Below are 22276 nucleotides of genomic sequence, written 5' to 3'. Positions count from 1 at the left end.
AGTCAAGCTTGGCGCCAGCACGGCCAATAAAAGAGATCTCCATTGCTTGTTTAAATCACAGATACATATAACTTTCACTTATGCGAATTTACACTCTAGTTGTTACATCGTCTTTGCAATTCTTAGCGTTCAAGTTACTTGTTTAGGATTCTTCAGCCCTGTTCCATTTCCATTTCTATCTGTCATGATATCCAGCACAGCTTCAAAGCTGGCTCCGAGCAATGACATACACGGCATTGCTATCTTTTTCGCTGGCCATTTCATCAGATATCAACATAATCGTCATCAACATCCTCCCAATATAAGCACTACTGTCTGTATATGTCACGCCGGTCTGTCTACACCCTGTCCGCCTGTCGTCATGTAAAACCCGGGCATTATCTTCACAACATTCATACAGTATCCATAGGGCTGGCTCCGTATGAGTCAGACGGCGTGCCAATACTCTCTATCACTAGCGCACTTAAGCTTTGAGGCTCGTCGGGTGTATATAGCATTTGGTGCATCTCCGAGAAGATTGAGGATTGAAGACGAACTATCTGGCGGATTTGACCTTCGATGCCGTACTCGAGTATATGAACTACTACCGAGATGAATCCAGTTAACAATCAGCCGTACCACCTTCCAGTCGGCGCTATCTGGTTGAGTAAGTACCTCTATGAGCTCATGCACCTAATGGATACAATGGCAAACTGACTCTACCGTTGTATAGTTACCGGATGCTCGAGCGGCATTGGTCGTGAGATTGCCCAGTTTGTCGCAACCAAGCCAAACCAGCGTCTCATTGCGACCGCGCGGGATCCATCTAGTCTTTCATACCTTCCTGACAATGACCCCAACATCCTCAAGCTTCCGTTAGATGTCACCTCTACTGCCTCGGTCAGCAATGCCTTCAAGGCGGCAGCTGCACACTTTGGAGAGACCTATCACATCGACGTTGTTGTCAACAACGCCGGATATTCCCTCTCGGGGGATACCGAATCTGCAACTGACGAGGAAGCGCATCAGGAGATCGAAACCCTGTTTTTCGGTACGGCGCGTGTTACTATGCAGGCCGTCAAGGTTATGCGCCAGGAGAAGGATCATCGTGGTGGCTTGATTTTTAACATCTCCTCTTTGGCCGGAGTATGTGCCTTCCCTGGCCATGCGTACTATCACGCGGGCAAATTCGCCATAGAAGGCTGGACGGAGTCTGTTGCCCGAGAAATGCATCCGGATTGGAACAGTGAGCCTATTCTTTCTTCTGGCGGTCTATTTTATAGATACCATTGTTAACCAGCACTTCTAGTCAACTTCTGCATTGTCGAGCCAAGCGGCGTCAAGACTCAATTTGAACATGGCAGCAAGAAATACATGGAACCTCATGAAGCCTATGCAGCTGATGACATGCCGGCTCGAAAGTTGGAGGCTTGGGTTGGAAAAGGTCTCAAGTCTGGTGCTGGCATCGAACCGGTTGCTATCGCCGAAGCTCTGTTCAACGTTGCCAGTCGAGACGAAAAAGTTCCGCTTCACCTGCCTCTTGGTTCCACTGCTTACAAGCTGATTAAGTCCAAGTTGGAGAAACGGCTTGAGGATTTAGAGACTTTCAAAGAGCTGGGTGCCATAGGTTAGTAGGCTTGAGCGTGACAGCCTATCATTGGATACCCTTGTTGGTAGAATAACAGAGCATTGGGACTATCTACCACTACGCTGTAACGCCATACCTATATGTCCATCCCTTTACTATGTTTATATGCCCTCAATATCGTCCGTCGGACCTGCAGCCACAGTGTCACTGCATTCCAATCATACCATTCAAGCCAATCCATAAGTTAACTGCACGCTACGATCGTGAGCACAAGGAACCTTTCGCAGTGTAGTTCTCTGTGTAAAGCTCATATGCATTTTATTCTACAACTATTCTACAAAACCTCCAATCCGCGCATCAAGTACCCTGTGAGGTGGGTGGATTGGACAATCTGTACAAGTATCCTGTCTGCCCGTATAGACTCGTGCCAGGCACAGTTATATGTTTAGGGTCTCCTAGGTGCTAGATTTAGTCAATTCTAGTGCAGAGCTCTCTTAAACCCTCCCATGCCCTACGGAATGCCCTACAACCCTCTCTAGTCACGAATATTCCGGGGTATGCTTCGTACGGAGTACTAAGTTACTACTAACGGCTCTGCCCTTGACTAACGTCTCGGCCCTACAGTACGTAGTACCCGGTGGGCTACTATCTATACCCTAACCACTACTACACATTGGCTACGAGGCTACGATAGATAATAGATGATATATTCTCATATCCCTGCTTGTTACTTCTTCCAACTCTGCAAACCTTCCCTGTAAGATTACTCTGAAATTCTGAATACTCCCTACAATCCTACGATAGGTTCTCCTGTTCCTATTACTTCTACTTCCTCCCACTCTACAAATCTTTCGAGTACGGCCACTCCGAGTACCCTCTACGAGCTTCGATACTCTTGAGTCAGGGTTAGTTTCTCCCGTTCCTGTTTGTTACTGCTTCAAGCTCCAAGTAACTCTTTTGGCATTATTAGTGGCGACTGCCTTGGCTATATCTACCGTATACCGTGTTGTCTATATAGGTATATACAGAATCTACAACCCCTACGGGTACTGATCAGTCTGGATATTGGCCTTCCCAAATGGGTTTCTTCAAATCAGTCCGTTACCGACTTGGCATGTCGCGCCCCCAGCCTCAACCCATCGCCCTCAAATCATCACAAGCGCTCCACAAGCTTCCATCCGACCTCATAATCTACCTTGCTCGCTTCCTACCGCCCGAATCAGCCGTGTCATTGGCTCTCTGTTGTCGACCCCTCTATTTCACACTTGGGACGCAATACTTCAGAGCCCTAGAAGAGGACAATCAGCGAGGTCGCCGTAGGTTCTTGACGTTGCTAGAACGAGAACTGCCCGATTATGTTTTATGCTATTATTGCAAGACGCTTCATGGAATCCATAACGCTGATCGACACACCCGCTCTACTGCATCATGTTATCACAGCGAGCGCCCCATGGAGTGCTGGAAGGCTGACGGGGATTGTATGGTCCATTACTACATGCATCGCAGCTTCTCCTTTACCATTTTCCAGATGGCGATGAAAGCTTACCGCCAAGGTCTCGATTACTCCAAGCTTTTGACCCTGTTGTCTTATAAAACTGAGACCAATTTCAAGCTTGGATACGCTGAGCAGCGGACAGGTTTGGCACGAATCGTGGCTGGCTCCCTCCTTTTTCGCCAGCAAATAATATCCATGATAGCGCCGACCTGGCCAACTTCAGGTTCATGGCGCGCGCATTCCAGCCCCTGTCCTCATATATCCCATTTCTCGTTAGATAGGTGGTGTCTACCTAGATCGCCCATCAGAATAACGTATTACGCCGGACGAAAGAGTCTTCGGAACTGGGAAGAGATTATACAATGCAAATACTGCCTGACCGAATTCCGGATCGATCTTAAACAATTCGGAGATCATGGTAAAGCAGTATTCCTTACCAAGTGGCAGGACCTGGGCCAAGGTCGGTCGCCCCTGGATCATAAATGGAGTAGTCATGTTGTTGCACCGCCTACAGGTCGGGAGTGGCGCCCAGTCAAATTTGATCGAGGCTCTATCTGTGCTAGGTTGAGGGGGACGAGCCGTCCCAGTTTGAATTTGATAGACTTTTAACACAACAAGATAAAGAGGCGTTGTTTGGGAAGAGCACTTGTGCCCAGCAGGAAGATCATCGGGTTGTTGGGTTTAGTGCGCCTGTGGCATACGTCTATACTAATACAGGTAAATATATTTACCACTAAAGGGTCGAACTCTCTATTCTTTTCTTTATAGCTTAATATCTTTATCCTTTTGGTTATAGTTGAATAAAATATCATTTAGAGTATATAACTATACTTTGCTGGTCTATTGCCAGTGACTCTATTCTAACTCCCCAAAGGCGTTAAGGTATAATAGGAACAGTAAGCTTAAGTCGACTTACCAGAAGTAGCTTTAATGTCTCTTGTATTTACTTGCTGATATTATTAATATGCTATCCCATACATTTAAATATCTATTTACTATCAAAGCTTCGACCTCCCCTCCCCCTCCTTATTCCTAACATCCACCGCCCCCCACCAAGGCCAAACACTCGGCGCATCCCTCCCCATATCCCCTTCAAACCTAGGATCCCTCTTCTCCAAAAAGCTCTCCACGCCCTCCTTCTTATCCGCGCCCTCAAAAACCTCCTTCAGCACTTTACTATCAAGCAAATGCGCCTCCTCCGCCGACCCAGGACCCCTCCACATCAGATCCAGCATCAGCGCCGTACTAACCGTACTAGTATTCGCCGCTACATCCGCCGCAATCTCCAGCGCCCTATCCAGCACGCTCCCCTGGGCCACAACCTCCGAGAACAGCGAGGATAGTAGTGGGGATGTAGAGGGGTACACGGAACCCGTAGTAACGAGATGCATAGCACGACTAAGCCCAATGAGCCGGGGCAGGAAATACGACGAAGCGGCCTCCATGACGATGCCCCTGCGGGCGAACACGAAGCCGATTTTGGCGCTGGAGCTCACCACGCGGATGGACATCGGCAGCGTCATGGTGATGCCGACGCCCACGGCGCTGCCGTTGATAGCGGCTATCACGGGCTTGGAGCAGCGGTGGATGGCGAGCGTCACGCGGCCGCCTGTGTCTCTATGGTTGCGTCGGGCGTTGTTGATATCTGCTGTGCTTGAGGGGGATGAGGGTGAGCTTGACGATAGGTCGCTGGAGGCTTCGAGGTCGGCGCCTGCGCAGAATATCCTGCCGTGGCCGGTGACGACTATGGTTTTCACGCGGGGGTCGAGCGAGAGGGTTGTGAATGCGGTTTCGAGCTCGATGGCCATGGTTTCGGTGAAGGCATTGTGTTTTCCGGGACGGTAGAGCGTGATTAGTATTACTGGCGTGGGCGTTGGGGAGGTCGCTGGGACGTGGGAGATTCGGATGTGTTGGAGGGGGAGGGAGCTGTAGGATTCTGGGAGGGAGGGCATTGTTGTGGTTGTGGATTTGAATTGGGAGTGACCAAGGTAGGGGAGGAGATACGAGCTATTGGGCTTATTACTTAGCAGCAGCCTTTGGATGTTTAGACATATAGAGGTAGGTAGAAAGAGTGACCAAAGGAACAACCCGGAAGTGCAAGCTCCAAACGCAGAACAGCTCTATCTTTAACTTGAAGCTATCCATCCCCACTACAGGGATATAAATATCAATAAACCTGGAGAAACCCGCCAAGCAAAGCGGGGTCCCGAGGCCTGGGAGCCGGAGCCGAAAGTGGATTTTGCAATTGGAAGTTCTCAATTCTCAGCACATAGAAGGGGGAGTGCAATAATATAGCATTAGAAAGAAGAGTTGATTGAACAAGTCAAACTAATGGCAGACTGTTTTTTTTAGATTCTAAAACAAAAACATTATGGCCGAGTAATCGCTCTCGTTCCAGTGTAAGATTGGATTCAATGCTTCTCTCGTTCGTACAAATGAAAAGCTTCAGACACCTCGAACTCCTCCAAAATATAGCAGGTCGCCTTACGCCCCGGGTATGAAGAGCCTGCCTGTCTTGATTTGCCACGCTGGCCAAGACATATATGAGCACGCACCAGAAAAAAAAAGAAAAAGTCGTCGTTGTCGTTAGTTCAGTATACGAAGTATATGCCATCCATTGTACAGCTTGTCCTATTTCAAACCCCTTTTTAATGCACCATATATCCGATATCCACAAAATGCTTAGTCGATCGTCATCCGGCTCGATACTGGTACATGGCCTGACTTGAGATCGGGCAGTTCTGTCATATGACCTAGTTTCTCCGGCTCAGCATCGCCGATCTTGCGCTTCATAACATGTTGCTTCAGGCCCTTGTTGAAGTTGAGCATACATGCTGTACCATTGGTGATTGTAAGGACAATAAGAACGATGGTGATGACCGCGAAACTGGTGAGATTCTTCCGGACGGGAAGGTAAAATGCCTTATGGCTCTCCTGGTACATCCGAGCGAGCTTGAAGATGAAGTATGCCAGCCCACAGATGTACAGGACCATTATCGCAACCATGCCGAATACGTTCTCGCGCCGCGTCCAGAAAGCAGCCATGAAGAGGATGAGGACCGTGATGGGAATGGCGGCAATTGTGAGTCCCAGTTCGGCGTCTGTCTTGCCGGTGACGATGACAAGGAACTGCACTGTAAATCCCAAGAAGAAGAAGAAATCAAATTTTAGTAGCGCAATGTAAATCTACCAGGTAGTTAGTACTGGGACCCCGTAATTCGGAAGTTGATATCTTACCTGGAAGGTGAGGAATCTCCGCTTCATTCGCAAGTCCGCACTGATATGCTTGTAGATGGTCCACGCGAACTCATCGTACAGCTTCCAAGCGATGACCGACATCGCAATCGTGAAGAAGGCGATGATGCACGGTACTGCCAGAAGGAACGGCTTGATGTTGCTCCATACAGGGTTGTCGGCCATAATGTAAGGAGGGCTGTTATTCGACAGACCCGAAATGGCCCTATTGATTTGATCATATTGAATCGAGGCGTAGATCAGCATTCCGACATTGTATATACAAAGCCCGATGACTTGAATGGTATTCTTGAGTCGCAGCGAATCGTAAACCAACACCAATTGGTAAAGGAAACCGAAAATGAAGAGCGTCAGGTATGTTGGGATGGTCTTGACGAGGGGAATCGTTGGGAGGCCAGTCATTAGACTCTCCTGGAATTTTGCAAAGATATATCTAACATCAATTGTCAGCAGGTGGGTCATGGATGAGGAGGGCTTCGATGGCGGTACGTACGCTTCAATGGCCAGCACGATACCGGCTTGGATGATCGTCGTGATCATGAAGGCCCACGTCCATGTTGTATTAGGTCTGCCGAATATCAGGTTAGACACCGTGTGATCCATCTCATCTCATCTTCATCCGGTCAACCTACTTGTACATTTTTCTCCGTCGCGGACCTGCAGCTGCGGATGGCGGATCGATTCCCTGTCTATTATAGTAGCCTCCTAATTGATACTCATCAGCGTCTGGTAGGAGACTATGACGAGAATCCAGGCGGTAAGCCACGATGGCGATATATGGAGCTCCTCGACGGAGCTACGAGCGGCACTGGTTCACTGCGTTGAGTGCGAGGCGGCTGGTCGGAATGGTGGCGGGCGACAATGTATAATACCCAACTTTTGGAGCAACCAGGAAAGGCGGTCTCCTGTTGATGGCCTTCGTGGAGAATCGGAAGATGGATTCGAAGGCCGTTGGAGTCGGTTGGACGTGCAACGACGTGAAACAGCTGGTGTCGTGGCGAGGTCTTGGGGGAATGGGCAGTCGAGGTAAGGGGTGTGTGTCGGGGGGGGGTTGCGACGACTCGAGGACCGAGGATCGAGGGTTGGGATGGACGTCGCGAGGGCTGCGATGCGTAGCAGAACGAGAGTGGGCGAGGTCGTGGGGAGGTCGGAGGATGAAGGGGAATGAATGAATGAAAATGGAATTACCAAGTATGAAGAGTGAAGTATGGAGTCTGGAGTCTGGAGTACGATGCGTGAAATGTGAAGTATTTCTCGTGTCTCTGATCTGGCGGTTGCTGACCCGGTCGGGATTGGCGTTGGGCTTTGCGGCGGGCTCTTGAGGCGTAGTCAGCAGAGCAGAGCAGAGCAGCGCCCCCGGTCGCACAGTGCTGTAACTCTCAGGTCTAGCCTCTCTGATTCGTTTTCTCCGTACGTAAAAGAGGTTCGATACCTTATTATTCTTATTATTGTCGTTGGGAATCAAGGTGCGAAGTACGTTGAATGTCAGGACGATTATCAAGTTCGAGGGCGAGAGCAGAGTTCGCAGTTCAGACGAAGAGGGGAATAAATTGGAGATGGGATCCTTTATCCTTGTGCTGTGCGGTGCGGTGCGGTGCTGTGCGTTCGTTGAGCACTTGGCAGTCAGCCGCAGCGAGTCAACGACCGCTGATTTCCCCCCGGAAGTCCTTTTTCCTGAGGCTGAGGCTGAGTCTGGATGATGATTCACTGCTATTGAATTATTGTTGTTGTGGTTGGCCTGGCCACCGAGACCTGCCAAACACTGTCAAGGCTGGGCGAGGCATTGGCACTGGCATGGCACTGGCATGGCATTGGTGTTGGCATCGCACACGAAACTGGCGGGACTGGAAGCCTAGAGGAGCGTACAGTAGTTGTTGTTTTATCTTGTCAAACACATGGCGAGGTAAGGAAGTACGGGGCGCAGGTGTTTGGATTCAGGATATGCACCACGCGCTTCATGTTCCGCGCTGGGCTTCATAGCAGCGATGTTATTATGACGGAACCGTGCAGATCTCGAGTTTCTAGAGACAGCATGATCGACAATTGGCACAATGGGTGCTATACAAGTTCATGCATACCATGACAAGATACGGACGAACCCGAAGTTGGGCTTGTACCGTTGTAGGCTCGTATATCAGGAGATGCGCTCGCCATTGCGCTACTCGATACATATCCATACTCCTCAGCGCGAACATTATATACGTATCCCACCACTCCCGCAGTTACTCAGCACCCTTCTACTCTTCTTCAAGTCTCAACATAAAGCCGAGTTCTCAATGAAAAGAGAAGCCCTTTTCCATATAGGGAATGAGGATGCAATCAAAAATTCCGCCGGTGAGGATCCCGCAGGATACTCAACAGTTCTCGACGCCCCGCTGTGCAATGGAGGTCTCGTACAGTAAGCTCCCTCTTCTTGAGCGGGGAGACTTCCAACAAGGTAAGTATGAAGAGAAAGAAAAGAAGAAGAAGAGACAAAGGGGGAGCTGGCCCGGATATTTATACTCTGGGAGGGCGGCGATGAGGCGGCGAAGCGAAGCTCGCCAGGCGGGCGCAGAACAGGCGGAACCTTGGGCGCTCGCTTGCTGTGCAAACCGAGCAAACTAAGGAGTGGAAATGATATCGAGGCGCTGAGGCTGGACTTCGCAGTGCCGTGTGTGTATTGTACTTGTACTACATAGATGGACATTATTGAATGCACTTATGGGCGATATTCGTACTCTAAACATATGATTTTTGATTCCAAGGTCATTATCATTTGCTCTACAAATCACGGATGCCGTCTTTCATTCCATCTAGATAATAATTACACCTCCATACTCTGTACTCTGTACTGCAGTACGTTGTAGAGATGCTCGTTAAATCGGTGTTTTTCGGCAACAACACCGCTATATTCTCCACATCTGACCCCGAAACAGGTTGTTCGAGTCGCGCTGGCTATATTTGGTATCCATATGATCAACTATATAATATCATATTAAGTCTGGACAGGAAGATAATGATAATTCGCATTAAACAAATCGGGTCAGTACGGTTCGGAGAAAGAAAACCGACACGGGAGTTCCGGCGAACCTTGTCAATACTGTCGCATCCGCGAGAGCTCACGGCCCAGCTCCTCAGATTCTCGGATGACGCATTTCCAGACGATGGGAAGGAAATCAAATGCATGTCACTAAAGCCTGTGACAGTACCTGGGTAAGTACAGGTAGGGAGTCAAAGATTATATTATCTAGTAGATCCTGGTTAAGGTAGGTAGCTAGTGTCGCGAATGCCTCAATTTCGGGAGGATGTGGAGGATGTGGCCGCCAGCAAATTCCTATATAAAATACTGTAGCAGAGGACGAAGGCTACTGATCTGCGAATGACCTCACTTTGTGACGGCCGAGTGTTTGAATGTTCTACAAATTTTGACACATCGTAGGATGTTATTCCCGAAAAACATCGATTTGTTCCTCTATGCCATAGCTCATGTTCGGGCTCGCAGTAACGTTCTTCCGCGCCGAGGCGGGCGCGTCAACCTGGCTGGCTGTTATCGATCGCGACCTCGTCCAGTAAAATCTTGTCGCAAACCTCAATTCCACAAAAATGGATCTCGATACTGATGATGAGATCTTAAGAACTCTCGCCGATGGCAAGTCCATGGACTAGTAAGCTCTTTCTCTTTGCCGGCCTTAACCCTTGACTCGAGCTAATAGATTGTTAGTGAGCTGTGGCCAGGCCTCCTCTCACGCTTGATACCCAGATTACACAAGGTAAGGACAGCTCAATATCTTGCGATAAGGGCAAGGCAATTCAACGGTTATTCTAACAGACTTTAGATTGTGCAAACCGAGTTTCCATCCCCATCTTCTCCCCCGCCTCAGCAACCCGCAGCGCAATCAATATCCTCCTCCCCGCCAATCCAGACCATAAACCCCGACCCATCAAGTCAAAATAGCGGCTCCTCCACACAATCCACAGATAAAGAGAATGCCCCTCCTCCAGGCGTACAGTCACCATCAGCTTCTCTCCCGACGCAGGTCCAAACCCTTCTCACATCTATCACCTCAACTCTAGAATCTCTCTTCTCCAAATACCCACCCCACACCGTCCAGCGGCTAGCAGAACTCATCCTCTACCCCCGCCAACACTACCGCATCCTCTCCTCCTACCTTCATGCCGTCGACCGAACCGTACACGTCACATCAGGGGCGCACATTTTCCCCCTTCCCGCGGCCATCCCGGATCCCTCCAGCGCGGCAGTTTTATCAAACGGGACCACCGACCCTCTAACGATCACCTGGGGCAACCCCGCCACGATCTCCCAGTCCGCCCTAGGTTCAGACGAGAGTCTAGGCGGCGCGCTGCTCACACCTATACCGTGGCTGAGCAAAAATAGCAGCAATGGTAGTAATGGAGGCAGTCACTCCCCAGAAGTCAAAACCGAGAGCACGGAGATGATCGAAGGCCCCAATGGCCCGGGAGGCATCGAGACCGTGTCCGTGTCCGTAAACGGGATATCCTCAGCCACAGCCTCGGTAGCCTCATCCTCGAGCGATGGTAATGATGGTACCGCGGCATTGAGAGCAGAAGGAGGGGTTACGCAGGGCGAGCTGCTGAGGCAGGAACAGCGCGCGGGCGTGGTGCCTGCGTCGCAGCTGGCAGGTACAAAAGGAGATTCGGATGGTATGGGTGAGGAGGACGAGGTACCCCATGCGAGGGGGCCCGAGGAAATCGGGATGGAGGATATGGGCCCGCAGTCTGGTCCTACGCCTGGAGTTAACATGCAGGGCATTAATGTCGAGGCTGCGGTTGGACGGAAAGCGGAGTCGAACGAGAATGAGGATGAGGAGATGAAGGAGGGCGACGAGGAGGCGGCTGCACCTGGTACGCCGAAGCGGGAGGCAGAGGAGGATATCGGACCTGCTGAGAAGCGGGTTAAGGAGGCGGCTGGAGAGGGCGGGGAGGGGGATATTGCAGTGGGGGATCCCTCCGCTTCGAACACCGAAGGCGAGGAAAAGAAGCCGGAATAGGAGCATAAATAAGTGTTTCTCTCAAACATGATCCCCACGAGTTCCATTACAAAATCCCAGTATGCTGGCATGGAGTTTTTGGTTCGGTGTATTGGTAGCAAACAATAAGGAATATGGGTGCCTAACCTCGATAAAGCCTTCGTTATCGTGTTGATATGCTTTGACGTGATATCTGTGCCGTTTTACTCTCGCATTTATACATGCAGGAAAGCATTACCTACATTAGTACCTTATGAACGTGGTTTATATCTACCAGGCCATCTAATACTTTATACGAAAGAGCGGCTATAGTATATTATTAGGCGGATTTAGATAAACCTCTTTTACTAATATTATAAAGCTTAATAGCTATTACTTAAAAGTAGATATAAGTCTGATTATTCGAATATCTAGCTTATTGCAAAGGAAAGCTATTCTTAGATCTTTATAAAAAGTAGTTGCTCGAGTATACTTATACTCCTTACGTCTACTTCTACTACTACTACTACTACTACTAAGTATTGGCTTTTATTCCATCTGAGATGTTTAGAATAATCAACTTATTACATTATCTCGTCCAGACTGAAGCTAGAAAACTATGTACCTTTGCCCTGTACGCCTGAACATATTCAAACCATCTCAGTCACAGTTCTGCCGTCAACGTTACCCTTCAAAAACGTTTCAACCAACATAGCTGCCGGATCCCGCTTTGCGTTTTCCTCGTTTTTCTTATCTTCTTCTTCCTTCTGCCTCGCAGCGATCCGTTCCTGTCTCTTATAGATATGATCAAGCCGTTTTTGCCCCTTCCTGCCAAGAGTTTGGTGATCTATGATGTGATCCATCCAAAAATGTCGTAGTCCTGTGTACTCGGTAATGTACGCTAGTGGGACTTTGACTAAGACTGTGAGAATTGCTCGTGTCCATGGGCTGAAGGCCATGGAGATTGAAATTGTAATGACGGCAGCAGAAATTCCAACTATATAAAGTTCATTGTTAGGTCTGTCTGGGAGACAATGACAGAGCGAACTTACACATATACTTGGTCTGTTGACCCAGAGTCATCCACGGTGCGTCGTTTATCTCTTGATTGTTCATCCCAAAGAATGCAGCAAAGAATCCGAGAGGGAGAAAGAAGATCGTCACAACTGTAAAGGCCATGATGGCACGGCCTTGCCTCACGCTCTCCCCGGCTAGCTGGAGAGCTGCCTTGGCTTCGATAATACTGGCTTCCTGTTGCTTGAGCGATAACAGACCTTGCAGCTACAATCAGTTAGCAACTTCTCGCAAGAAAGAGCTCACACCCAACACACCCGTTGACCAGTTTTAAGAGCCGCATCTTCCAAGTCTTGGATTTCAGACTTTCGGTTCTTGATCAGTTCCAACAGATCATTGGCTTCTTCGATCGTACTTTCTGGAACCACATCTTTCCTGATCAACGAAATTTGGCCTGGATTATTGGCATTCTGATTCTGCCAGAGTTCCATCAGCTTCACGAGACTTCTCATTTCATCAGGCTCGTTCTTGGACTCTCCATTCATGTGACCAAGTGCTTTTCTGAGATCCTTTACAACATGTAGCTGCTGGTTATAAATGCGAAGCATAATCTGAAGTTCTTCGGCAATATCCTGTACTTCGCGAAGTAGGGTACCTTCTAGGTTGATGTCAGGGTACCTGTGGTCCGTATTCTCAGTTCCGTAAGGGGGTGGATTGAGTGAGCGGAGTTGCATGTTAAGCCAGAAGCTCTCGTATGCGATGGTCGTGCGCTCAGTCTACAGCTAGTTAGCGTGATACATCGGACTTTTAAAGAATTTAAGACTCACAACACGGCCTATGGCAGAAGCAAAGATGTCCATAACCTCGGGTCTTTGATCAAGGGGTTTTGTTCGATCGAAAAATACCCGAGAACATTGGTCAATAATGATGAGCGCTGCCAAAAAGAATTAGGAGACTTTCCATGCGTTGCGTCAAGGGTGAGATCATACCTAAGTCATAGATTGATTGGATCTGACCCTCGGGAATATGAGCAAGACGCACCCGTAGACTTTTGTGTACACCGGATGGATCCGGCTTGTTTCTGCCCCATCGCCTTGGAAAGGAGGTTATGATGGTGTCTAGAAGAAGAGTCAGGACTCGGTTTGTCCTCTTCGTTTGGAACGCTGAGAAACCACTCACTATCATCCAATATCCACAACCAGAGCTGATCAACCATGACGACTCGAGTGTTCATAGAGTAGAAACTGCGCCCTTCTCTGGTTTCACGGTAAACCACCTGATCCCTGTCACGAACTGCAGTATCATCTATAGTGAGGAAATAGCTTTGGTCGAGGGTTCTTCGAACATGCATAGGAGGGTCAACATGAAGATTTTCCCTTAGCAGCCGCTCATCTGCTTCGTAATCCATTTCATCTGCAACTTGTGCAACACCCATGAGATATCGACCCAGCTTAGATTTCCTAGGCGATTGTTAGTGTATATAAACTAAGGTCCTTCTCGTGGTGTGCAATACTCGGGCTTTTTGAACCGCGTCATCTGTTGCTCGAGCCTTCTAGACTTGGATGCCCCAGAATGAAGAGCATTAAAAAAAAGGTTCCTTGTTTTGCTCTCTATCTCGGTCCTTTTTTTGATGGGTGACTTCTTTTCGCGTTCTAATGTTTCCTCCTTGATAACCTCGGCCATCTTTGATCTCCTGGAATCAGTTTCCCAATGTAAATAAGGCAACTTCAATAGTAAATTAGTAAACGGAAATGCATAGGAACTGGGAGTCTAACGAAGATTGCAAAATTTTTAGGCTTTGTCCTTGGGATGGGTGGTTCCTGGGGACTGTTAGTCGAGGCTGTATCCTTTGGCGTTGCATCTCGCTGCATATAAGCCCCCGATCCTGGATCTAGGCTTCATGTTAGTGATACATGTGTTGAGATGCCGTGGGGATCACTGTACGGAAAGGAATGATAGAACATCGGGATCTCATATGCCGCGCATGAATTGGGGCGCTCCCCATATCACCGCCATGCAACTGACCGCGCCAGAATTCGCGGCAAAGTAGCTTCTCCGCCTTCGACATCTTATCTGGGGCCACCAGATCGGTGTAATCCCCATCATCCTCGTTGTAGTAGCGTGCCATGGCTTTCTGCAGGTCTTCCAATCAGTTGAAAATCGCCGTGTGATCGGTGTATCTTACTTCGATCCAAAGCATATTGTTTGTTGGAAAATGAAAATATCTTAATTTGTCCGCTGGACATGGCTCAGAGAGAGGATTCAGGTCACTATCGTCGAGCAAATTGTGCACTGGCAATTTTTGGTTTGGAAACTTCCCAGGAAGAAACTTCGAATGATAGTAAGTAGAAGGGCCATAACCAGAGTCTGATTTGTGGAAGTACATTGCGCCTGCTTTGAGTCCGTATTCCGGCTCCAGGTTTGGGGAGAGTTTTGAATTCTGGGAATTGTCTTCGACCTTCCATGCCTTGTTGACCCGCTCAAGGTGGTTTAGATCCAGTTTTTGGTTGCGATTCCAACCTTCTGGGTACTTTGGTGTCTCTCGGATATTCTCGATGTACTCATTCAGTTTCGTCTTAACTTCGGCCTTCCATTCGCGGCGGGCATCGTTCAGCTCAGCCATCATCTGCTTCTTTCTGTCATACGAACAGAAATTGACCCTTGTCTGTTCGATCCGCTCAACTTCATGTTCGACTCGACTCAAGTGCGATTTGTTCAGCATTGACTTGAATTTCTCGCGCTGGTCGAATCTCAAGCCTAGGTAGGTGTTTGTTGGGTTCTGACAGTACTTCCAAGGCTCGGTGACGAAAGCCGTCGGATCGGTACAAGTGTGCTTAGCATATTGCATATCAATGAAAACATCCTGATCCGCACGAGGAGTCGTAGGCTCGGACGAGACGCTACTGAGAACTGAGCGCCGTCGAGCTGCCATCCTGCATCAGTCTTGAGTCCAAAAATTGTGGTGCATGTGGCTGGAAATGGCCGTTGATAATAAGCAACATCATATTTATGAGGTGCCATGCTTGCACGAATCCACCCGACTTATATTTCTAGGACGGAGATGGAGATAGATTATGGTGGCGCATAAGCTGAACTGTAGGCTGCAGCCAGCAGCAGGATGCGACAGCACATGCCCGGATCAGGCAGGTTTGGTAGGGAGTAGGGCTCATCTTGTCCTTCATAGGCAGGCTGTGCCGCTCAAATTTGTTAGGATAGTTGGCAAGATAATTGGCCCTTGTTCTGGGAAGGGTTGTGTTTTCAGCCTCCAAATACTCCTCAGAATCCAATCAGACCACCCCAGAAAAGGAAGACTACTAACTGTTCGGTAGGCTTCACTTGCGTTCTCTGAATAATGATCCCGAGTGAAGAGAATTAAGGTTCTTGGAAGCTTATTTTGTTTAAGCATAAACGCAACGAAGCGAGCCCCATTATGCCCCTTTGTTAGCCCTACAGGCGCCAGGGACGCAGCTCGGCTAGGGTAGGAGATAGAGAATATAAAACAATACTACTTAGATGTATATTGTAGTAAGATACAAGCTATTTGATGCTAATTCAGAGTCAATCTGACCCTGTTATTACTTTGACTTTGACTTCAGTTTGATAGGGATATTTTGAATAGGAACTTGAAGTGTGTTACATTAACATAAACCAATTTGGTATCTCTCTCTTGTACTGATTTTTTTTTTTTTGAAACATAATCTACTCCGCTTCAGCCTTCTGTCGCGCAAGAAGTTCACTATATTCTTTACGGTACCGATGTGATTGGCCCCATATCCCGTCCCTCCACCTCCTATTTCGAAAGTAGTGTGTCCTTTGCTCTATCTTCTCACAAACGCGGCAGCAAAGCATGGTAGTTTCGAACTAACTCCCCGACATGCTGCGATGGTGTCTGACTATACTATCTTTCCCCCTCTTCAGGTGTACATTTATTATCTGGATGCAAACTACATAACAATGCGAATTCAGGCTTTAAGCCTATACGAAATGCCGGATTAATATATTCTTCTTTGGATTCAATACACATTAGCAAATGTCAGTTCTATTCATCGTTGGTTTAAATGTAATAAAACAGAAAATATTGTATACCAAAGTCTTCTGCTTCATCGAAGTCCCATTCCTGGCCCCTACCGAGAAGAAAGATGGCGCAAAGATGATTAACCAAGATAGATTCTGGTGTGTCTGATTTATATTGGTACAAACGGCCATCGGGATTCTTGGCAACAAGACGTTCGTAATATTTTAATACTTTCTCGGAAGCGCCCTCGTTAACTCCAAGCCATGCTAGAAGCCCATTCTTATCATCGGGCTCGGGAAGCGTCATCTCCGCATTGTAAACCACCTTAAAACCATCCATTTGTGTATCGGATTTCATGGAAGGATGTAGCCAGGTGCCTGGTTCTCGAAGTTCTCGCTGAAGGATCACTTCGAGCTCGGGCGTCATTTCGAAGTCGAGTTTGGCTGAAGACATTGTGGAGGTGTGGGGGCGAATGACCTTGTTAAAAAATATAAATTGTGCGATATGAAGCGCAACCGCAAATGCACCTGAAGATGCGAGGTAGGTAGGTACCTTAGGTACCATTTGGGCAGAGTTTCTTGACGACAAAGGTTAGCTTAGCACGGACCTCTGGAATCATAAAAGTTAACAGAGCATAGCATTGGAAAGCTCAGGATACTAATCGTTTAAAAAACTCGCGATAAATTCTAGTGCTGAGATAGCAGGACATCGAGAAGGTATGTACAGTCTCTTGAACCGCTAAACGTCTAGCCTTTTAGGACCAGCTAATCCTCCATTTAAATTAGTCTTCCTTCTGACCCTTAACCTCTGGCTTTTTGGTAGCAGCAGCTCCCATAGCCTTGAGCGTTTTCTCTATTTTCGTGTAGGCGTATTCGAACGGAGGATAAAGAAATGGTCGAAGATCGTATCTGTTGTCGTCCGCTGTTTTGGTGGCGCTGGTTAGTAAATTGCATGTTGTGATTTTGCGGCATTGGGGCTTAAATAGGGGCTTTGTGTAGAATGCGGAATGCGAGGAGGATGGGGGGAATATAGGTAGTAGCAGAGTACGTACGTGAGTATTGTTCGGCGTGGTACGATGGCGTTATGGTAGCTGTTGGGTTGTTAGCATGCAAGGGGCATATGTGCTACGCCTGGAAGGTTACGTACTCATCTTGTGACGATTGATGGCATAACTGTAAATGTGCTCGTTAGTTTTGCCATTTACACAACGGTTTGACGAGCGGAGCTATGTCCCACCACTACAGTCCGTTCTCCTAACCAAGGAAATATAAAAATAAATTAAATTACTCACCACCAGTGGAACCACCGAACCTTTTCATAGATCTCCTGAGGCGAGAGGAGATTGCCCCACTCGTGCACCAGCTTAGACCACATTGAATATACCCCTAGCTTATCGACTTTGCGGAGACGACCGTACACGGAAAGCTCATTGTATGACATGCCCACTAATTTCCGATATCAGCTAAAGGCGTTTGCAGGCCAAAACTGGGTGTAAATAATCTTACTGTCAGCTTCATCACTTTGGATGTAGCCATCCGCACCCCCAATTGGCTCCAGCTCAGCAGTTGGCGTTGCGGTTACGAAGGTCTCTAGGAGCGGCATGTCGAAAGTTCTTCATGTTTTGAGTCAGTACATGCTTCGTTGGCAAAACCGTTTGTGTAGATGGGGATAATATAGTTAAGCCCCAGAACCAAAGCTATGATATGCTGGGTCGATCATGATCTCGAGGGACAACTTACTTTCCAGCCCAGGTGATGAACTTCTTGAGGTCGGTTTTTGATACTTTAGGTTCGGTCAGCGTATGCATCTTTCGGCACAGAGCGAGAGTTTGAGAAAATCCCATGATTGCAATGGCTGCAAATCATGCCCTAGAACATAGCTCGAGAGGGAATGTCTAGGAGCATATCCCAGAGACTAATATGTTCTCGGTGCAAGGAATAAGACCACAGAATCTACTCACTGGCACCGATTGGATTGATACTATTGGTGCTCGAAGTCAGTATATACTTCTATTAGAGGTGGATGGAGTGTGTGTCAGTAGTCTCTGCTTGCACACCGTGTCTCTCGAATCACGGTATTGATAGAAATTCCAAGATATGTCCGAAATCAAGATTACGTTCGTGTCAGGAAAAGCAAAACTAAGGGGGTTGCTCACTCTGCGCTGCTGCAATCATACTATTAAATTCGGTCAGCTTTTTCTCACTCAGTAAGGATAGGTATTCGAAAGTTGACGTTAGTGCGGAGACACGTTTGTACCGATGACGGCACTCTAAACGAATATCTCCACACCCGTAGGCACCTTTACAACGAAAAGGATTTGGACGAGGACAACACATACCTTGGTGAAATATCCCCGCAACGACTCATCCACGTTCGCTAAATACCCTATTAGTGAAAATGCCCGATATTTGATCTATATTGGTGTATGTTTTACCTGAGCCCAATACCTGATTGAAAAGTTAGATTCTTCGACTTTTAGGGAAGTGCAATGCAAGGATCACGTACCAAAAGCGAACCAGGCTTCGTGCGCCCGCGGACAGTCGGAAGTAATTGGGCGAACACTTTCTTGGTGTTAGCTAACGCTCCTAATTGGGTAGAAGTGGGCGTAAATAGTTGCTGAGACCTAGCTCTAGTGCTCACTGAGACCAGAAACCCCATCTCCGGCAACCAAATACAACTATCTTCCCAACATTTAAATAGAGAAGTCACATACTGTACGACATTACCATCCTAGTATTGTTAGTTAGTACTCTCCTTTATGGACAACGAGAAAACATGAGAGGCTACTTACCGAAGACGGGCCTGGATATTTTGCAAGGCAAGGTTTGAGACATTGGTTCCACCATGCCTGTTACACCACAGTTAGTAATTAATGATACGATGAGATCGGGTGCCCATACATCTTATAACGAGGAGTAAATTTAGTGACAGCGCTGAAAAGATTTGTCACGGCCGAGACCACAGTATCAATATCAAAATTCAAGTGATAGCCGCCGATTGCTGCACTAAGATCACGGGCTCGTTTCCTCGTATCTACACTCGAATTCTTTTCCATGCCCATGAAAGCGGTATGAAATATGCGGCCAGCAATCTCTTGAGGACTGGATGGGCTCCAAGTACTGTCTTCTTCTTCCCCAGCAATACGGCGCAGGTCCGCAAGGACAAGAGGGTTTTCGCCCTTCTCAATTGCTTCGTGAACTAGGCGGCACATAGAGTACACTATGACCGAGGTGGCGCAACTATCGATACCACCTGATAGTGGGATGAAGTATCCGGCTTGTTTGGCTTTTTGGAGTAAGTTACTACTCCTTCTGAGGGGGCGGCAGGGGGTAGGAAGGTATTTGGGGAGCATATAGGGGTAGCCAAGAGTTCAGACCATGTCTCAACTTCTGAATGGCACAATAGGGAAGGATGACCGTAAGACTTACAGCGCCGAAGGTAGTCCCACAAATAACAGGCTGGCCCCACTGTGTTGTCGTCAGCATATACTTCGAGTCGAACTTCATTTCATCACCAAATCTCAAGCAGCGGCATTCTAGTAACTAAGAACAAGGGGAAGGAAGGAAGGGAAGCTTACGTGCAATCTCCTCTTCTGGAAGATGATATCGAACCTTTATTTCCTTTGAAGGTGCTAGAGTAGGATCGAATTCATCAATATCACTAGAGAGACTCATGCCGGCAGGAAATCTCTGATACCCTACCGTCTCGCGGGCTTGCATCGCCCGAGCTTTAGAAGACCTGAAGGATCGAACTTCCTCAAGATCAACCGTCGCAGTGACTACCTCAACTTCATTCAAACTGAACTGCGACGATTGCGCTACGATGGCTCCATTGACGAATATAGTGGCCGAGCCATCGTAGTATCTGTTCAAGCATTGGAAGTCAGATCTATTCTGCTAGAGTGTCCAAATGAATCGAATTGCTCATCGGGGGATTACCCACAATCTGTCTCCATCCGCACCTTGCTGATTTGCGTAGAGGTAAATGCCCCCTGATTTCAAGGTCGCCTCTCTAATCAGTTCAATGCGAGTGTTTAGCTTCCGCAGTTCATGATGAGATGCGCTGCCGTTCAAAAAAATCTCAACACCGTCTAGCCCTGTTCGATTTGTTAACAAATCTGTGTAGATAGTACAAGAGAGACCTGAAAACTTACCCATTTCGATGCTGCGGCGTGGAAAACTCGTTAGCAACCGTTTCACAAAGGCATCGGAGTGAGAAATAGATATAGCTTCATCGGCCAGCAAATATGCGGAGAAGATTTGCTGACACGCCGGAAGACTTACTGAGGTCCTCTTGGTGTAAACAGCTCCTCGCAAGTTTCAGCTCCGATACAGGTATCATTCGTAGAAATGACAGCATCACCGAAGCTATGTTCTGTTAGACCATGACTGATCAAGCACAGCACTTCGAATACACTCACGGCACCTTGATCTGACCCGTGATCTTTGCGATTGATCTTGGGAGGAAGTCTAGATACGTGATCAGCCTTAGAAATTGGGAGCCTCCAAGGCTGTTTTGGGAATATAATAGCAGACTTGGCGGTGAACTTACATTCCTCGACCTTTCTCGTAGTCCAGGGGGTGAACCATCCTATACAACAAGTCAACAACGACGAAAACTCAGTATGCGATGCAGAAGTTGGTGTTTCCACGTACGCATCTCACGGTAATCTAATATATCCTCTGTTAGCAGCGTTCTTCAGACAGACTAGACTGGAAGACCAGGGCACAGGATAGACAAGGCAGTTATAGAGAAAGAAGGACGAGAGATTATTGAATAGAACTTACTGCCGTCATTCGCAAGAGATAGTTTCTAAACAAGAGACTCGTTAGTCCATACTTAATATAAAAGGGAGCAAGTCTACTCACAGGACGAATCAGAAGAATCTTCTTATTATAGACGTGTACTCTACAATTATATCTCACGTTACGATGGGCGATCGGGAGCCCAACATCCCAGAGTATATCAGAGGTACGATCATCCTTCATGATCTCTGCTAAGCTTTCCCAAGAGAAGAGCTCCGTATCGCCCTGAAAGAACATATTATTAACATGTCATAATCACGTGATGCGGGGAGAGTCATACCTCCAGGAAATGGTCGGCGCAGCCATAGCCTGTCTGAAATTAGATTCTGGTTTAAAACACAACCTTCTGCTAGAGAGGGCAAGCTGAATAATATCGAGAGGCTTAGAGAGGGCCCAGGGACGTAAATACCAGGAATTTCTAATTCGGGACCCTGTGAAGATTCCATAGTCAGTTTGGTTGCTTTGAACAGGGGCAATGAAAGAGACAGATGCTATGAAGCTTAAAGGGTGGAAGGATCGCTGCGAGAATACGTACTGTACGAAGAGAAGCGCCAGCGGCTTTGGCTTGGACGATGGAGGTTATGATTCTTGACCTGTTACCTGTGAAGTCTAAACTCCACTGACAAGTCGTCAGTAAACTTATATGAATGCTATATGGGAGAAATATACCTGGTTCAGCGCACAAGTGCTCACAGTGATCAAATGCATCTTTACTTATGTGCTTCTTGTTGATGTTGAAGGTTGGCAAAATGGGAAGATGGGGATGACCTGTGAACGTCCAAATGACGATTCTGTCTAGCCGGCCGGAATTAGCGAGAAATATCCTTCTAAACCCCCTAACCACCCGGGTGCTGTAGGATGCACCTAAACAACGAGCAGGGTCCACGAGCTTGTCTACTGTGAAATGTTGTGCTTCACGGACTCCGCATTTATTATCCGCCTTGTAAGAGTAGTGATTGTTTCGGTTGTAATTCTATCGCTCCGGAGTATGGCTGCTATTAAGCAAGCTTGTTCCTTGATTTATTCACAGGTTACAAGATGACTATCCAGGTGCTTGTATATTCATCCATACCATAACAGCCCATATTTCACTCAGATGCAAAGGATAACGCTAGATTGGTACAGGCCTATCTAGTAAGGTAGGTCACCTCTATGCAG

General features: G+C 47.7%; 7 protein-coding genes across 7 annotated transcripts; 2 read left to right on the top strand and 5 right to left on the bottom strand.

Annotated features, from left to right (window-relative positions):
• Positions 1–591: 591 nt before the first annotated feature.
• BP5553_08588 (Short chain dehydrogenase) lies at positions 592–1611 on the top strand (the record flags this gene model as incomplete). Its single annotated transcript, XM_032017211.1, has 3 exons — positions 592–646; positions 713–1225; positions 1289–1611. 3 exons carry the CDS (start codon positions 592–594, stop codon positions 1609–1611), a joined length of 891 nt encoding a protein of 296 aa, XP_031866642.1.
• A 2449-nt stretch (positions 1612–4060) lies between these two features.
• BP5553_08587 (putative enoyl-hydratase isomerase family protein) lies at positions 4061–5014 on the bottom strand (the record flags this gene model as incomplete). The annotated part of the gene is made up of 1 exon (XM_032017210.1): positions 4061–5014. The coding sequence occupies one exon, from the start codon at positions 5012–5014 to the stop codon at positions 4061–4063; it is 954 nt and encodes a 317-aa protein (XP_031866641.1).
• A 730-nt stretch (positions 5015–5744) lies between these two features.
• On the bottom strand, positions 5745–6920 carry BP5553_08586 (Uncharacterized protein; the record flags this gene model as incomplete). Its single annotated transcript, XM_032017209.1, has 3 exons — positions 5745–6248; positions 6300–6750; positions 6811–6920. 3 exons carry the CDS (start codon positions 6918–6920, stop codon positions 5745–5747), a joined length of 1065 nt encoding a protein of 354 aa, XP_031866640.1.
• Positions 6921–9899: 2979 nt separating this feature from the next.
• Positions 9900–11326, top strand: BP5553_08585 (Uncharacterized protein; the record flags this gene model as incomplete). The annotated part of the gene is made up of 3 exons (XM_032017208.1): positions 9900–9961; positions 10018–10066; positions 10133–11326. The coding sequence occupies 3 exons, from the start codon at positions 9900–9902 to the stop codon at positions 11324–11326; spliced, it is 1305 nt and encodes a 434-aa protein (XP_031866639.1).
• A 608-nt stretch (positions 11327–11934) lies between these two features.
• BP5553_08584 (uncharacterized protein) lies at positions 11935–15230 on the bottom strand (the record flags this gene model as incomplete). Its single annotated transcript, XM_032017207.1, has 10 exons — positions 11935–12281; positions 12337–12565; positions 12616–13074; positions 13126–13232; positions 13288–13416; positions 13478–13758; positions 13812–14023; positions 14074–14189; positions 14324–14432; positions 14484–15230. The coding sequence occupies 10 exons, from the start codon at positions 15228–15230 to the stop codon at positions 11935–11937; spliced, it is 2736 nt and encodes a 911-aa protein (XP_031866638.1).
• A 1122-nt stretch (positions 15231–16352) lies between these two features.
• Positions 16353–16766, bottom strand: BP5553_08583 (uncharacterized protein; the record flags this gene model as incomplete). Its single annotated transcript, XM_032017206.1, has 1 exon — positions 16353–16766. The coding sequence occupies one exon, from the start codon at positions 16764–16766 to the stop codon at positions 16353–16355; it is 414 nt and encodes a 137-aa protein (XP_031866637.1).
• A 328-nt stretch (positions 16767–17094) lies between these two features.
• Positions 17095–21826, bottom strand: BP5553_08582 (Uncharacterized protein; the record flags this gene model as incomplete). Its single annotated transcript, XM_032017205.1, has 28 exons — positions 17095–17234; positions 17365–17403; positions 17460–17485; positions 17605–17758; positions 17819–17925; positions 18053–18095; positions 18274–18293; positions 18469–18488; positions 18652–18689; positions 18748–18760; positions 18819–18874; positions 19027–19043; positions 19105–19161; positions 19214–19598; positions 19742–19780; positions 19891–20177; positions 20256–20409; positions 20467–20477; positions 20597–20680; positions 20734–20782; positions 20865–20903; positions 20969–20983; positions 21101–21125; positions 21182–21343; positions 21399–21427; positions 21528–21549; positions 21654–21737; positions 21788–21826. 28 exons carry the CDS (start codon positions 21824–21826, stop codon positions 17095–17097), a joined length of 2154 nt encoding a protein of 717 aa, XP_031866636.1.
• Positions 21827–22276: the final 450 nt, after the last annotated feature.

This window comes from Venustampulla echinocandica (assembly GCF_003357145.1).
Source record: "Venustampulla echinocandica strain BP 5553 chromosome Unknown scaffold_8, whole genome shotgun sequence".
In the NCBI taxonomy this organism is placed as follows: domain Eukaryota; kingdom Fungi; phylum Ascomycota; class Leotiomycetes; order Helotiales; family Pleuroascaceae; genus Venustampulla; species Venustampulla echinocandica.
This window is presented reverse-complemented; position numbering and strand designations above follow the sequence as displayed.